Source organism: Macaca nemestrina, chromosome 9 (genome assembly GCF_043159975.1).
Source record: "Macaca nemestrina isolate mMacNem1 chromosome 9, mMacNem.hap1, whole genome shotgun sequence".
Classification (NCBI taxonomy): Eukaryota; Metazoa; Chordata; class Mammalia; order Primates; family Cercopithecidae; genus Macaca; species Macaca nemestrina.
Genome location: NC_092133.1, coordinates 40,256,572 through 40,271,021, shown reverse-complemented (window position 1 = coordinate 40,271,021; position 14,450 = coordinate 40,256,572). Strand labels below are relative to the sequence as shown.

At 39.0% G+C, this 14,450-nt stretch overlaps 1 protein-coding gene across 1 annotated transcript in view; it reads left to right on the top strand.

Annotated features, from left to right (window-relative positions):
* Nucleotides 1–14,450, top strand: part of LOC105480074 (phosphodiesterase 6C) — a 50,205-nt gene that overhangs the window by 29,818 nt on the left and 5,937 nt on the right. The window contains exons 15-18 of the mRNA XM_024792502.2: nucleotides 1,090–1,177; nucleotides 10,801–10,901; nucleotides 13,823–13,930; nucleotides 14,027–14,090. Of these exons, the coding sequence (XP_024648270.1) occupies nucleotides 1,090–1,177; nucleotides 10,801–10,901; nucleotides 13,823–13,930; nucleotides 14,027–14,090 (361 nt within the window). The remainder of the gene's footprint in view (nucleotides 1–1,089; nucleotides 1,178–10,800; nucleotides 10,902–13,822; nucleotides 13,931–14,026; nucleotides 14,091–14,450) is intronic.

Here is a 14,450-nt window from a genome sequence, read left to right as displayed (position 1 = left end):
GCTGAGGCAGGAGAATTGTTTGAACTCAGGAGGCAGAGGTTGAAGTGAGCTGAGGTCACGCCACTGCACTCCTGCACTCCAGCCTGGGTGACAGAGCAAGACTCCGTCTCAGAAAACAAACAAACAAACAAACAAACAAGCACTAGGCATTATGATTACTATTATTGTTATGATGTCATTGGCACTCTTCATTCACCAGCATTGCTTGTGGCCAGCCCAGCTTCTTGATAATGGGTTTTAAGATGGTCTATCTGCCTCAGCCACACTTCATTCTCATTTCTGACACATGACCTACCCCTCTCCAGAAGTAGTGAAGTGTTGTAGACAGAACAGTCTTTGGAGTCTGGGGTTTGTGAGGACCAACTACTTCCTGATTGGGGGATCTTGGACAAGTCATTTAATCTATTTGAGATTCAGTTTCTTAGCTGTGAGATGGATAAAGTATTGACCTCTCAAAGATTGTTATGAGAATCAAATGAAATTACATATGTGGAACCCACTAGAGAAAGTGCCTACTAGGCAGGTTTCACATAATCTCTAGACCTTTGATGTCAGCCTCTTTTACCCTGAAGGCACTGAAGAAAAACAGGGTACAAAAGACTGGGACCCCTACTTATATCAAACTGTGATCTAATTGTTAATAAATGGGAACTCTAAGCTTACATTTATGTCACTGTCTTGGGGGAGGAGAGAAATGTTACCTTATAGTGCTTTTCATCTTGGTTCTATGCAGATAATCTAGGGGCTTCCACATGTTTGCCATACGTTTTATAAGTCATAGTCCACCGCCATAAGCCCCAGGGAACTTAAAGAATTTAGATACATGGAGCTGAACTCCTTAATTTAAACAATTCAATCATTTATGCATTCAACAAATTAGGGTTTTTTCTTTTTCCAAAAGAGCATATTCTCATCTTCTAAATCTAGAAAATCTTTTCCAATATGTTATTTTTGACCACTTAGATAATTGAGTGGGGAGGGAGAAGACAGACATTAAGAAAAATCCTGAAACAATAAAGATTCTGTATTATAGGAACCTATGTGTAATTTTTAAACAGCTAGAATCATGGCATATTGTTTTCCTTCTAGATCCACGTCTCCATTAGCAAGACTTCATGGTTCTTCTATTTTGGAGAGGCACCACCTGGAGTACAGTAAGACTCTGTTGCAGGATGAGGTACGTAAACCTCTCTTTAGGACAGTTAAACACAAGTTCTGGATCAAAGCACTAGCCCACAGAAAATGCCTGGAAAAACGGTGGCCTTGAGTTATAGCAGTTGATAGTGTATACCCTTATTGAAGTCAATTGATAGAAACTGCCATATTGAAACAGTTTTTGAACAACCAAGTTGGAAGTAGCTGAGACAGGTGAAGAGAGCCATGGAAAGTCACAGAATCTCTGTGGGTCTGTAGGGAAAGAAGAAAAAGCTTACGGTGGATGCAAAAGGGCTCTGTGCACCCCGGTAACGTGGTCACTGATTTTCTTATACATTCATGGGGCATATGCTGTAGGGCATGGTCTATGCCTTTAAGAAAGTCAAGCTTTCATAGTGGAGTGCATTCACACATTCTTGCATTGCTATAAAGAAATACCTGAGACTGGGTAATTATAAAGAAAAGAGGTTTAATTCGCTCACGGTTCTGCAGGCTGTACAGGAAGCATGGCAGCATTAACCTCTGGGCAGTCCTCAGGGAGCCTAGCATCATGGTGGAAGCTGAAGGGAGAGCAAGCACTTCACATGGCCAGAGCAGAAGGAAGAGAGGTGGCGGGGAGGTACCACACACTTTTAAACAACCAGATCTCATGAGAACTCACTCAGTATTGTGACCGAGGAGGATGGGGCTAAACCATTCATATGAAACACCGCTCTCAAGATCCAATCACCTCCCACCAGGACCCACTTCCAACATTGGGGATTACAACTGAACATGGGGTTTGGGTGGGGACACAGATCCAAACTATATCATGGAGGTAGGCATGACTTAGCCACCATCAGAGAGGCACTGAACCATGCTCCGAGAGTTTCAAAGGGAGAAACCACATTTGTGTGAAGACTGTGGCAGCAGAAAGGGGCAAAGAGGGTGGGATCAGAGATGGCTTTCTGCAGGAGCGGCTCTGAGCCCTTTGAATTCATTGTGAATTGCACATGTTCTGTACTACTAATCTTCCAGAGAGGGTAGTCATTCTTCTTCCCTTGATCAATTTTATTGAAGGGATATATGGGCATGTGGAAAGTTGTGGATGTTGTCTAATTACACTTTCTTAAGAATGTTCCAAACCAAAAATGATTAAGGTGAGTCATTAGATTGAGGGGAGCACTGTTTTGTCACAAGCAGTGAACTTGTTTAGAATCACACGCTCATTAGGATACATGAGCCCTCTGGAGAGTGGGCTTTTCTCAGTTTTAATAATAATCTTCTATTAAAAGCTCAGGGAGAATATACAGAAAGATATCCAAGTTTAGAGAGAATACTAAATTCTTCTAGGTAATGAAAATCCAAGATGGTCCTCATAAGCCAAGCAGGAAAATCTCATAAGGCAGAGCAACTGGGCAGACAAATGGAAAAACAAGAAAACTGCTTGCATTGTTTTAACAATCTGTGATTGACACAGCACCCAACACCATTGCCATCCCAAACCTGCTGTGGCATTTCTAATTCTGCAATGCTCTTGGCAAAGCGCTAACCTTGTATGAGTCCAGATGGTGATTCTCAGAAATGGGTACCTGGACCAACTCTTTCAGACTCATTCATTTAACAGGGAAGGGGCAGGCAGGCTGTTAAGACACAGATCCCGGGCCCCATTCTCCACTTACTGACCAGATTTTCTGGAATTTGGGCCTGGAAATCTGTATTGTGAACCAGAACGCTTTTAATTCTGATATGCAGACAGAATCTCTCCCTGCAGCAGAATTCACAGCATAGGTAACATCTGTTCTATGAGAATTAAAAGCAGCAGCAGAACTGAAAGTAACTCAGGAATGGAAGAGTAAATTGTTATTACCTAATTTGTTGAAAGTCTTTGTTTTGCTGGTTGGGACAATCTTCGGTTTCTGAGTAAGAATTTTCTGTAAATCTCACTGTTTATATGATACCACAGTGAGGTAGTGTCAAATGTCATGTATCACATAATCATACAGTTACCTACTAAAACAAAATACAGTTTTAAAACAGCAGCCAAATATCTAAATGCTTAACACTGGAAGGCTCCTAGTATCTTAAATGTTTTTCCTTCTGGGATTTTGCAGTTTAGAGTAGAGTTACAGTTTTCCATCTGAAGTATTTTAATGTTATTTACTTTGCAGTCTGAACTGGCTTTGATGGCTATATAAAGACTTATTATTCTTTCTAAAGAGGAATATTGCATCTCAGTAATCTATACCATCTTTTCAAGGACCTCTCTGTAATACCATTCAATCTGCTAATTGCAGACTTTTAAAGCCTTGTCAATAGAGTCGCTAGGCAATGCAGTCACACACAGCCTGTTTATGAGCAGTCAACTTGGACACACACACAAAAAGACTGTTACCTATCAGATATTCTTTTTACATTTTGGGGAGACAAAGTAGTCCTTCTATTTTTTTTCACTGTCTAAAGAAAATATACACACTAAAAATTTTAATTTTTTTAAATAAGGGAAATCCTTGGGATTTATTCAGTAATTTCAGCATTTGTGGGCATTACTCAGACATTTTGTTTTGCATATTATAAGGCTTTGAACTGCAATGTCCTTCTATCCCAGCAGAGATGGATCCACTGCTTTGAGGAACAGAACTGCCTATACTCTAAACCAGACAGAAATCAATGCTTTAACCTGAATGCATGGGTGGAAACTTTGTTAGCCGAATTTGCATGAGTATAAATTTTAATACTAGAATATACTATAGAAATGACAAAATATATTGCTCAGCACAAATAACAAAATCCTGTTATTATTCAGAACATCTCTTTCCAAAGTGTATGATAATTTTATTTATGCTTTTTCATACCAACCCCATCAGTCTGCCCCATTTTACACATAGAAATGTGAAGGAGAAATCAAATACCTTGTGTACTGCCACTAGCAAAGCAAGAACACATTGGCAATATTCTCTTGTGGGCGTCATAGGCACCACACTGAAGATTAGAACGGCCTGTACTTTCCCTGGCCTCAGCTAACTCGAGAGCCACAATCTGAATGAATTAAAGCCATTTCTACCTGTTTGGGGTGTGCTATGCAGAATTCATATTTCTATTGCCATTTTAATAGTCAGGGAAAATAAAATAGACTCTTTCTGTGAGCAAATGAAAGCAGCTGAGCAAGTCAGGGCCCGTGGCCAGGGGCTGGGAAGTAGGTCTCCTTTCTCGTCTGGTGCACCTGTCTCCACATAATGTCTTCAACACAATGCTCAAAAACAAATGGAATCTTACTAACTTACATATGTCTTCAATATTCATTAATAGTTGCAAAAGTTACAGAGGCCCACTATAAAAATTCAAACAATAGGAAAAACATCAAAGCCAAATATTTTTTAAATTGCTTCAAATCCTACCATCCAGAAATCAATATTTCATTAACATCTAATAAACCTCATTGCAGTCACCCTGTGGATATATACAGGAAGTATGGAGAGAAGGGACTTTTGAAAAATGTGATCCCACTACCCAAGCTATTTTTTTAAAGTCAGAATTGGTTTTTAATAGACTTCATTGAAGTATATGTACAATAACCTGCATCTCTTATTTTATTTTTGAGACGGAGTCTCACCCTGTTGCCCAGGCTGGAGTGCAGCAGCGTGATCTCGACTCACTGCAACCTCTGCCTCCTGGGTTCAAGAGGTTCTCGCACCTCAGCCTCCCAAGTAGCTGGGATTACAGGCATGCACCACCATTACCGGTTAATTTTTGTATTTTTAGTAGAGGCAAAGTTTTGCCATGTTGGCCAGGCTGCTCTCGAACCCCCTGACCCCAGGTGATCCACCCACCTTGGCCTCCCAAAGTTCTGGGATTACAGGCGTGAGTCACCACACCTAGCCTAAACTGCATCTCTAGAGTGCCCAATTCCATGAGTTTTGACTATTTATATACCTGGGAAATCAGCACCACAATCAAGATGCAGAACACTTGTATCACCCAAGTAATTGTTCATATCATGCCCCTTCACAGCACATCCCACTCTCCACTCCCAGCCCTAGGTGGCAACCATTGAAATGTTTTCAGTTGCTATGGATTAGTTTGCATTTTCTAGATTTTATATAAGTGCAATCATACAATTAGCACAATACTAGAATAATTATGCAATCAATCACACTTTTGCGTTGGGTTTCTTTCATGCAGAATAATTATTTTTAGATTATTCATGTTGTGTATATCCATGATTCGTTCTATTTTTTAGAGATGGGGTCTTGCGCTATTGCCCAGACTGGAGTGCTGTGGCACAGTCAAAGCTCTCTGCAGCCTCAACCTCCTGGGCTCAAGCAATCCTCTTACCTCTGCCTCTCAAGTAGCTGGGACAACAGACATGAATCTCTATACCTGGCTAAATTTTTGTATTTTTCGTAGAAATGCATTCTTGCTATGTTGCCTAGGCTGGTCTTGAAGTCCTGGGCTGAAGCAATCCTCTCTCCTTGGCCTTCCAAAGCACTGGGATTACAGGTGTGAGCCACTGTGCCCAGCCAATTCATTCTTTTTCATTACTAAGTAGAATCTCTTTATCTTAAATAAAAGGTATTGCATTTGACTTTATTTGAATTTAACAGAAGAAATGTTTTTGAAATGGAAGAAATTGCAGAACTTCACATAATGGTGTCTTTATCACAAGAAATGTCAGCTCTTAAAGAGCCCTCTAAAATGAGTAACAAATGACTAAAAAAATTACAAAAAGCTGTAGCTGAGCATTTAGATGTTTGACATTTTTAAGCTATATGTGTTAACTTTACAGTATCTACTAATTCCCTTCTACGAAATATAAAGGAATTGGTATACTTTTTCCCACATATCTGTTTTATGTGGTATTAATTTTTTTATTTACCATTATTGATATTTATAAAATTACATTTTGCTCTGTAATTTCCACTACTGTTTATTTTAATTCAACTTTTAATTGAGTCCAGTACTTGACTCTACATCTTCATATAAATTTTATAATTGATTTGTCAATTTACCAACACACATACACAAACTTGTTGGTATTCTGGTTGGAATTGCACTGGCTCTATGGATTATTTTGTGTTCTTGTGGTCATTTTACACATAGGTTTTGCACTTATTCCCCTCTGAAAATTACTCATCCCTGAATGGAGCCAACTATCTGCTGAGTACCGTGAAGAAAGGGCAGGAATGAGCTGGGGAAATCCTCAGCTTCCAATTTGTTGCTCAAACCTTTTCTCACCAATTCTAAGGAACACACTTGTATTAGTCAGTTTTCACACTGCTATACAGATACTACCTGAGACTGGGTAATTTATAAAGATAACAGGTTTAATGGACTCACAGTTCTGCACTGCTGGGGAGGCCTCAGGAAACTTACAATCATGGCTGAAGGGTAAGGGGAAGCAAGGCATGTCTTACATGGTGGCAGGCAAGAGTGTGTGAGAAAGAGCGAGGAAGTGGCACACTTAAAACCATCAGCTCTTGTGAGAACTCTCTCACTATCACAAGAACAGCGTGGGGGAACTGCCCTCATGATCCAATCACCTCCTTCCAGGTTCCTCCCTCAACACCTGGGGATTACAATTCAAGATGAGATTTGGGTGGGGACACATAGCCATATCAACACCTCTTTGATTTTGTTTTCTGGAAGTTGGTAAAGCTCATATTGAGTGAAGCCCATGAAGCTCCAGGCCCTCTATTTGGGATCTGCTCATTGCTGTCTGCCTTCCCTCCTTCACTTCTTGTTACCTATGGCAATCTCTTTGGTCTAGGAGATTGAATATCAGAAGTCAATACAAATGTACATCAGCATAACTTCTCCATCAACTTCTCTTCCACTGTTGTTTTGAGTTGTCAAAGTAGGTCTTGAAAAGACTTCCTTGCTTCTCCTGTGTGCTGGGCACATCTTGAGACCTCTTGCTCTAATTAAAGGATCATTGAGTCTGTGTTTACTTACTAAGCAACAAAAAAAAAAACCAACTTGTGTGCATGTGTGTGTGTGTGCATGTGTGTGCATGTGTGTGTGCGTGTGTATGTCCCACTTTGTTCCAAAGAGGATTTGATGGAGCTTCGAAGAATATATACAATACTAAAGAAAATGAGGACTAATAGAAAAATAAAAATGAGATGAAGCATAGTAGAGGCCATACATACCCAAAATATATATCATAAGGTACATAAATGTACCTTATTGTATTTATCAGACATGGGCCACAAATTTGGCCAAAACGTTTATCAGACATAGGCCACAAATTTGGCCAAGTGCTTTCTAGCAACTAACACAAAAACAGGAATGGGATCTTTTATATGAATCTATATCCGCAACTTAATAAGTCAATTAGAAGCTCTTCTTTCAAGAACCTCAGGTGTGAAAGGGAGAACAGAGAAAATCTAAAAGAATGTAGAATTAAGAAAGAGTTTTTCAATTAGGAGCCTTGTACACGTTTTTAGATAAAAATGAAAATGAGTGAGAAGAAAAAGGTATGAATGAAATGCAGATATGTAGTGCTATATACAAAGGAAGCGGTGCTGAAATGGTGACTATAAACCCTTTTTCTTCATTATATCAATTTTTTAAAATCCAGTATTGACTCATTTTGAAAAGTAAGAGAATTTTTGATAATCTGTCAACTTTAATACAGCTGTTTTATTATTTTGGATTAGAAAAAGGTATAATAAACAGTATTTGTCACATATGTTTATATGTATTTCTTTATATATAGCTTTTTCTGTCACATTTATTAAATAGCAACAAGTGTCCAGGTTTACAAATTAAGCAATATGCACTAAAACAACTGGTGCATAATAAATTTGATTTATTTGGTTGGTTGTAGATTATATACTCTGCACAATCTGACACTTGGTAGAGACAAGGAAGTCTCCGTCCCAAGGAATTATTTCTTTGAATTCAGCAGTCTGTTTTGCTTGTTAAAATGATTTAATGTGCTATAAATGTTAACTTGTCTAAAAGTTTAATGCATTTTCACACATCCCCCCCTCCCCTACTTTTTTTCCTAGTATAGCAATCAAGGTTGGCTTTAACTATTATTAATTTGCCAAGCATGTACCTGAGTCACATAATAAACATTACTTTGGGAACATAGCAATGAGTTCATCAGTGAACAACTAAAGTGATTCCCTGATGTCAGTATGCCACTGGATCACCCCAAGTCCAAAGGGAAGACCATCATTGTTCCAAAATCAGGGGCAGGTTAAGTGGGATCAAAATGGCCCCACTTACTTTTCCCCTCCCTGGTAATCCAGACCAGGTTGAAAAGAACCTGTATCCAGATTTGGTTCAGAGATTCTGGACTGATATGTCCAACAGGCTTCTGTGAAATGTCCCAAGTAAGAAATTGATTTTCGGGCTGCGCACGGTGGCTCACGCCTGTAATCCCAGCACTTTGGGAGGCCGAGATGCGCGGATCCCTTGAGATCAGGAGTTTGAGACCAGCCTGGCCAACATGGTGAAAACCCATCTCTACTAAAAAATACAAAAATTAGCTGGGCGTGGTGGTGGGTGCCTGTAATCCCAGCTATTCGGGAGGCTGAAGCAGGAGAATTGCTTGAACCTAGGAGGCAGAGGCTACAGTGAGCCGAGATTGTGGCACTGCACTCTAGCCTGGGTGACAGAGTGAGACTCCATCTCAAAACAAAAACAAAAACAAAAACATTGATTTTGATCCAGATAATCTTTTTGTTTATTGTAATTTAAACTGGTCCACACCCATTGTTTCATTCTAGCTATTTTAAAAGTTTAGTTGCTATGGTGAACTCATTATGTTGACAAAACAAATCACAATTTTTTTATTACTTATGTATGCTTTGTAAAACACCACTTTTCTTGTCCTAGAAAATGTTATAAAAAGATGACTTAAGTGAAGAGTTATATAAGGCACAGTGTAGTGTCTAAAACTTGAGTTCTTGTCCAATTATTGCTTTCTAATATTTCAATCTTCTGAAATGACTGATAGCCACATTTGGTGTTAGGTTTGCAATTCTATTTTTACCTGGAGCTAGCCTCACGACTTTACATAATAATAATAATGATACAACAATACATTTTAACAGCGATTTACAGTTTTAAAATGCATTCCCAGTTGTCATTTCATTTGATTCAGCATTCCACAGATATTAACTGAGCATAGACTAAGTGCTAGGCAGTTAGGCAGGGCAGCTGTTATTATGCCTATATGGAAAACAAATGCTCACGGATGTTAAGTCTCTAGGATTATACGACTGCCAAAGTGGGGAAGCCAGGAAATGAACCTGGGTTCCCTGTTGAGCGGTAATGTAGTGTGGTGCAGAGATTAGGAGCACAAACTCTGGAACCATGCTGCACTGGTTTAGACACCAGTTCTGCCACATTCTAGCTGTTTAACCTCGGGCAAGTTACTTCACCTCTCTGTGCTGGGGTCTGTTGTGAAGAGATTAAGAATATTCACAAAGCACTTAGAGCCTGGTAGGTAGCAAGAACTAAGGAAGTGTTTACTGTTATTATTTGGTGTTCAGGCCAGTATCGTTTTTGGCATTATGGTACTTCTCTCTTTATATAGATAGACTATCTCCTCTTTCTTTCCAGTGGAATGTTTCCTTATCTTGTAACTGTCAAATTAATTTGGCAAAATCACTATATATCTGTCATTTGGCCTGTATGACTAAAATGGTCTATTTGGAATAACTGGGCTTTAAGAAACCACCCCCAGCTTTATATTCTCATTTTCTTTCTGTCTTGTTTTTTGAAATAGGGTCTCACTCTGTCACCCAAGCTGGAGTGCAGTGGCACAGTCTCAGCTCACTGCAACCTCCAGTTCCCAGGGTTAAGCAATCCTTCCACCTTGGCCTCCTGAATAGGTGGGACCCCAGACACACACCACCACACCCAGCTATTTTTGTAATTTTAGTAGAGACAGGAGTCTTACCATGTTGCCCAGGCTGGTCTTGAACTCCTGAGCTCAAGCCATCTACCCACCTCAGCCTTCCAAAGTGCTGGGATTACAAACATGAGCCACCATGCTCGGTCTAATTCTCATTTTCTAGAACACTAAGAAATGAAGCTGATCCATATGTGAAGAGAGGTAAAGAGAAACTCTTTGAAGAAAGGTCTAGTTAAGTCTTGGTAAAATAGAATTGCATGAAAATATTTTAAGGATAACATGGAAGGATTTCATTATTTTTTCCCACATATACATGAGTATGAGTGTAATTTGTAATTTCTGAAAGACCAATGGTTTCTATGATCACTCTAAAATTACCTGGTAGATAAAGTAACATGTCTGACAGTTGGACTTCTCCCAGAAATTCTTTATTAAAGCTCCTCAATTAATACAAGCACATTTTAAATCTATTGTTATTTATTTTAATGGTCCTAGAAGAAAACATTTATTTACTCTAAAAACTTAAATACTGATGACATGAATATTGGCTAACAGTATCTATTTTTATAGTTTAAATTAAATTATCTTACTCAAAGTACTGTAGAGGGGTTTACTTAGTCCATGAGATAAAAACTAAAAGCAAACCAAAAAAAAAAAACCAGGAAAACAAAAAACCAACCAAACAAAAAAGTGTTGAAAGGCTTTTAGATTTTTCTTCTTGTTAAGCATAGTTTCGTTTGTTCAATCAGAAGCAAATTATTGATTGCATTTTATTGTGAATTTTCACCTTACAGAGTTTAAACATCTTCCAGAACCTAAATAAGCGGCAGTTTGAAACAGTTATTCATTTGTTCGAGGTCGCAATAATAGCAACTGACCTGGCTTTATATTTCAAGTAAGTACATAACTCTGCACAGTGGAATGCCCTATACTCTGTGTGGTTTTGCCTTCCATAAATTATCTGTTGCATTAATGTTAAAAGGCATTTATTCAAACACACATGCACAGACACACACACACATTTGCTTTCCTTTTGGATTACCAAGTAGAGTATCTTCAAGACAGATGCCTGCCGGTAAACTTACTAGACATCCAGGAACACATTTTAAAAACATAAGCTCCTAATATTAAGTAGGTTGCTAGCCGAAGAAGTTTGAATTGAAGAATATGCAGCCAAGTTTGTGCCTTGCCAAAAGAGTGAGGCCAAGAGACCTCTCAAGGTGGCTTTTTGTCTAGATGAATTCTCTATGGTCCAGAATCTGGTATTTTAATGTTTCGGGCTCAGAAATTTAATTCTGTCAAAGTCTGGGAGCTGAAAAATTTTGGTGGCATTGACACACATTAACCAAACTTACAAAACTGAGTCATACATAGCAGAGAGCCAGCCTATTTACAACAGTAATATTGCCAAGGAGACCAGATACTCAGTATCTCCACATTTTCTCATAAGTGAACTATAAAGTTGCTTGGTGAAAACGGATTAGAACAAGATGAACTAGTTATAGGATCCAAATATTCAGTGGCTTGGGCATTATCAAATTATGCCTTTCTGATCCTTCTTCATTAAATAATAATAATAATTATTATTATATATATTATTATACAGGTCTCACTCTGTCACCTGGGCTGGAGTGCAGTGGCACCACCTTGGGTCACTGCAACCTCGGCCTCCCAGGTTCCAGCAATTCTCCTGCCTCAGCCTCTTGAGTAGCTGGGACTTCAGGCTCCCACCACCATGTCTGGCTAATTTTTGTATTTTTAGTAGAGATGGGTTTCACCATGTTGGCCAGGCTGGTCTCAAACTCCTGACCTCAAGTGATTTGCCCACCTTGCCCTCCCAAAGTGCTGGGATTACAGGCGTGAGCCATTGCACTGGGCCTGAATATTTAATTATTAAATAGTTCAACGTGAAGACAAATACTAAGAAGAATAAAATGGATATCCAAATATCCATAGCCCAGATATAACAAATGCTAAATTTTGCCATATTTGCCTCAGATTTTGCTTTATAAGGAGAAAAAAACTAGTGATGCAATTGAGGCATTCCACACCTACTCCACTATGAAAAACCCCTTCCCTTCTTCCACAAAGATATCACCATCTGACGTTGATGTGTATTCACCATTTCCATCCACGTTTTTATATGGTATTGTTGTGTGTTTGTTTGGTTTCTTGGTTTTTTTGAGATGGAGTCTCACTCTGTCACCAGGCTGGATTGCAGTGGCGCAATCTCGGCTTACTGTAACCTCCGCCTCCTGGGTTCAAGTGATTCTCCTGCCTCAGCCTCCTAAGTAGCTGGGACTACAGGCACGTGCCACCACGCCTGGCTAATTTTTTTTTTTTTTGTATTTTACTAGAGACGGGGTTTCACCATGTTGGCCAGGATGGTCTTGATCTCCTGACCTCGTGATCCACCCACCTTGGCCTCCCAAAATGTTGGGATTACAGGCGTAAGCCACCTTGCCCGACCTGTTCTGTTTTCAAATTGTCCATTAAGTGTACTGTCTGTACATACCTTTCTGCAACTTGCTTTATTCATGCAACATTGTGTTTCAAAGACTTATCATTGATAATAAATGGAGCTCCAATGCATCCATTTTAACTGAATATTCAACCCTTGAATATTCATAATTTACCCACTCTTCTATTCATAGACATTTTAATTGTTTCTATTTTTTCATCATTACCTACAATGCTGCCTTGTATGTCCCTGTATATATATGGGAGTTTCTCTAAGAAATGTAAAAGTGAGAATGCTATAGGGTTTGCATGTCTTCAATTCATGCTACATTACAAAACTGCACTCCTGAGTTGTGCCAGTTAGCACTCCCACCCACGTGTACAAGAGTTCCAGCCGAGTGAGGTGGCTCATGCCTGTAATCTCAGCACTTTGGGAGGCCAAGGCAGGAGGATCATTTGAGGCCAGGAATTTGAGACCAGCCTGGGCAACATAGCAACACCCTGTCTCTACAAAAAAATTAAAAAATTAGCCAGGCATGGTGGAGCATGCCTGTAGTCCCAGCTACTTGGGAGGCTGAAGTGGGAGGATCCCTTAAGCCTAGGAGTTCAAGGCTCCAGTGAGCTAGGATCAAGCCACTCCACTCCAGCCTGAGTGGGAGAGCAAGACTCTGTTTCAAAAAAAAAAGAAAGAAAAAAGAAGAGAAAAATACCGTATCTGAAGTACTCTTGAACTCAGCACATTTGAAATTTATTTTGCTAATATAATCAATGTGAGATAATAGCTTATTGTTCAAATTTGTAGTTTCTTGATAAGCACTGAGACCAGCTGAATATCCATGTGTTTTGGGTTCCAACTTTTTGTTGGCTATTTGTTGTGGTATCTTCTCACAGTTTGGGGTCTTTATTTTTAGGTTATGGTCTCTTTTATCATATGTAATTTTTAAATTTACTTTCATTTTTAAAGAGACAGGGTCTTGCTATTGCCCAGGCTGGTTTAAAACTCCCGGCTTCAAGCAATCCTCCCACCTTGGTCTCCCAAGGTGCTGGGATTACAGATGTGAGCCACTGCACCCGGCCTTATATGTAACTTTTTCGTTGTAATGTATTCCCAGTTACCTGTTTTTTTTTTTTTTTTCCCCCTCTCTTTATGGTTTGTGCTTTTTCTGCCTTAAGCCGTTTCTGAGCCAAAGTTATACCACCATTCTCTACTCTCTTATCTTCTGGCCCTGTAGACTTTGCTATGTGGACATGACAATGCAAAGTGGGAACATGAAATCTGAAAAGCATGTATTTAAGGTATTTTTTTTCTCTGTTTTCATATGCTAAAATTGTTGCTCACAGCTGTATCTTTTCTAGGAAGAGAACCATGTTTCAAAAAATTGTTGATGCCTGTGAACAAATGCAAACGGAGGAAGAAGCCATCAAATATGTAACTGTTGATCCAACCAAAAAAGAGATTATCATGTAGGTAGTTAAAATTGTATTTCTCTCCTGTTTTTTAATAAAAATAACTTATTTTGTACTTATTTCTAGTTTAAAATTTTTTGTTTTCTTCCTAAGGGCAATGATGATGACTGCATGTGACTTGTCTGCTATCACCAAGCCCTGGGAAGTACAAAGTCAGGTGAGTCTAGTTAAGTTTTCTTTTCTGTCACACTGTCAGGTACTGCCTAGGTCCCATGTAAATGTCTACCTAAAAATCTTAGGCAACCTCAGAATTCTGAAAAATTATAAACATTAGTGAGACAGTAGGCAATTTGATTAGGCCCTGGAATAAGGCAAATAGAAGGAACTTTGGAAGGAAAATGCTTTCTTGAAAGAATTCTTTAACACTGAAACACTGTAAACAATTTATATAAAATTATCCAAGAAATGTCTGAGTTTTAAAATAGAGGAGTGTATTAGCCTGTTCTCATGCTGCTGCTAATAGACATACCCAAGACTGGTAATTTATAAAGGAAAGAGTTTTAATGTACTCACAGTT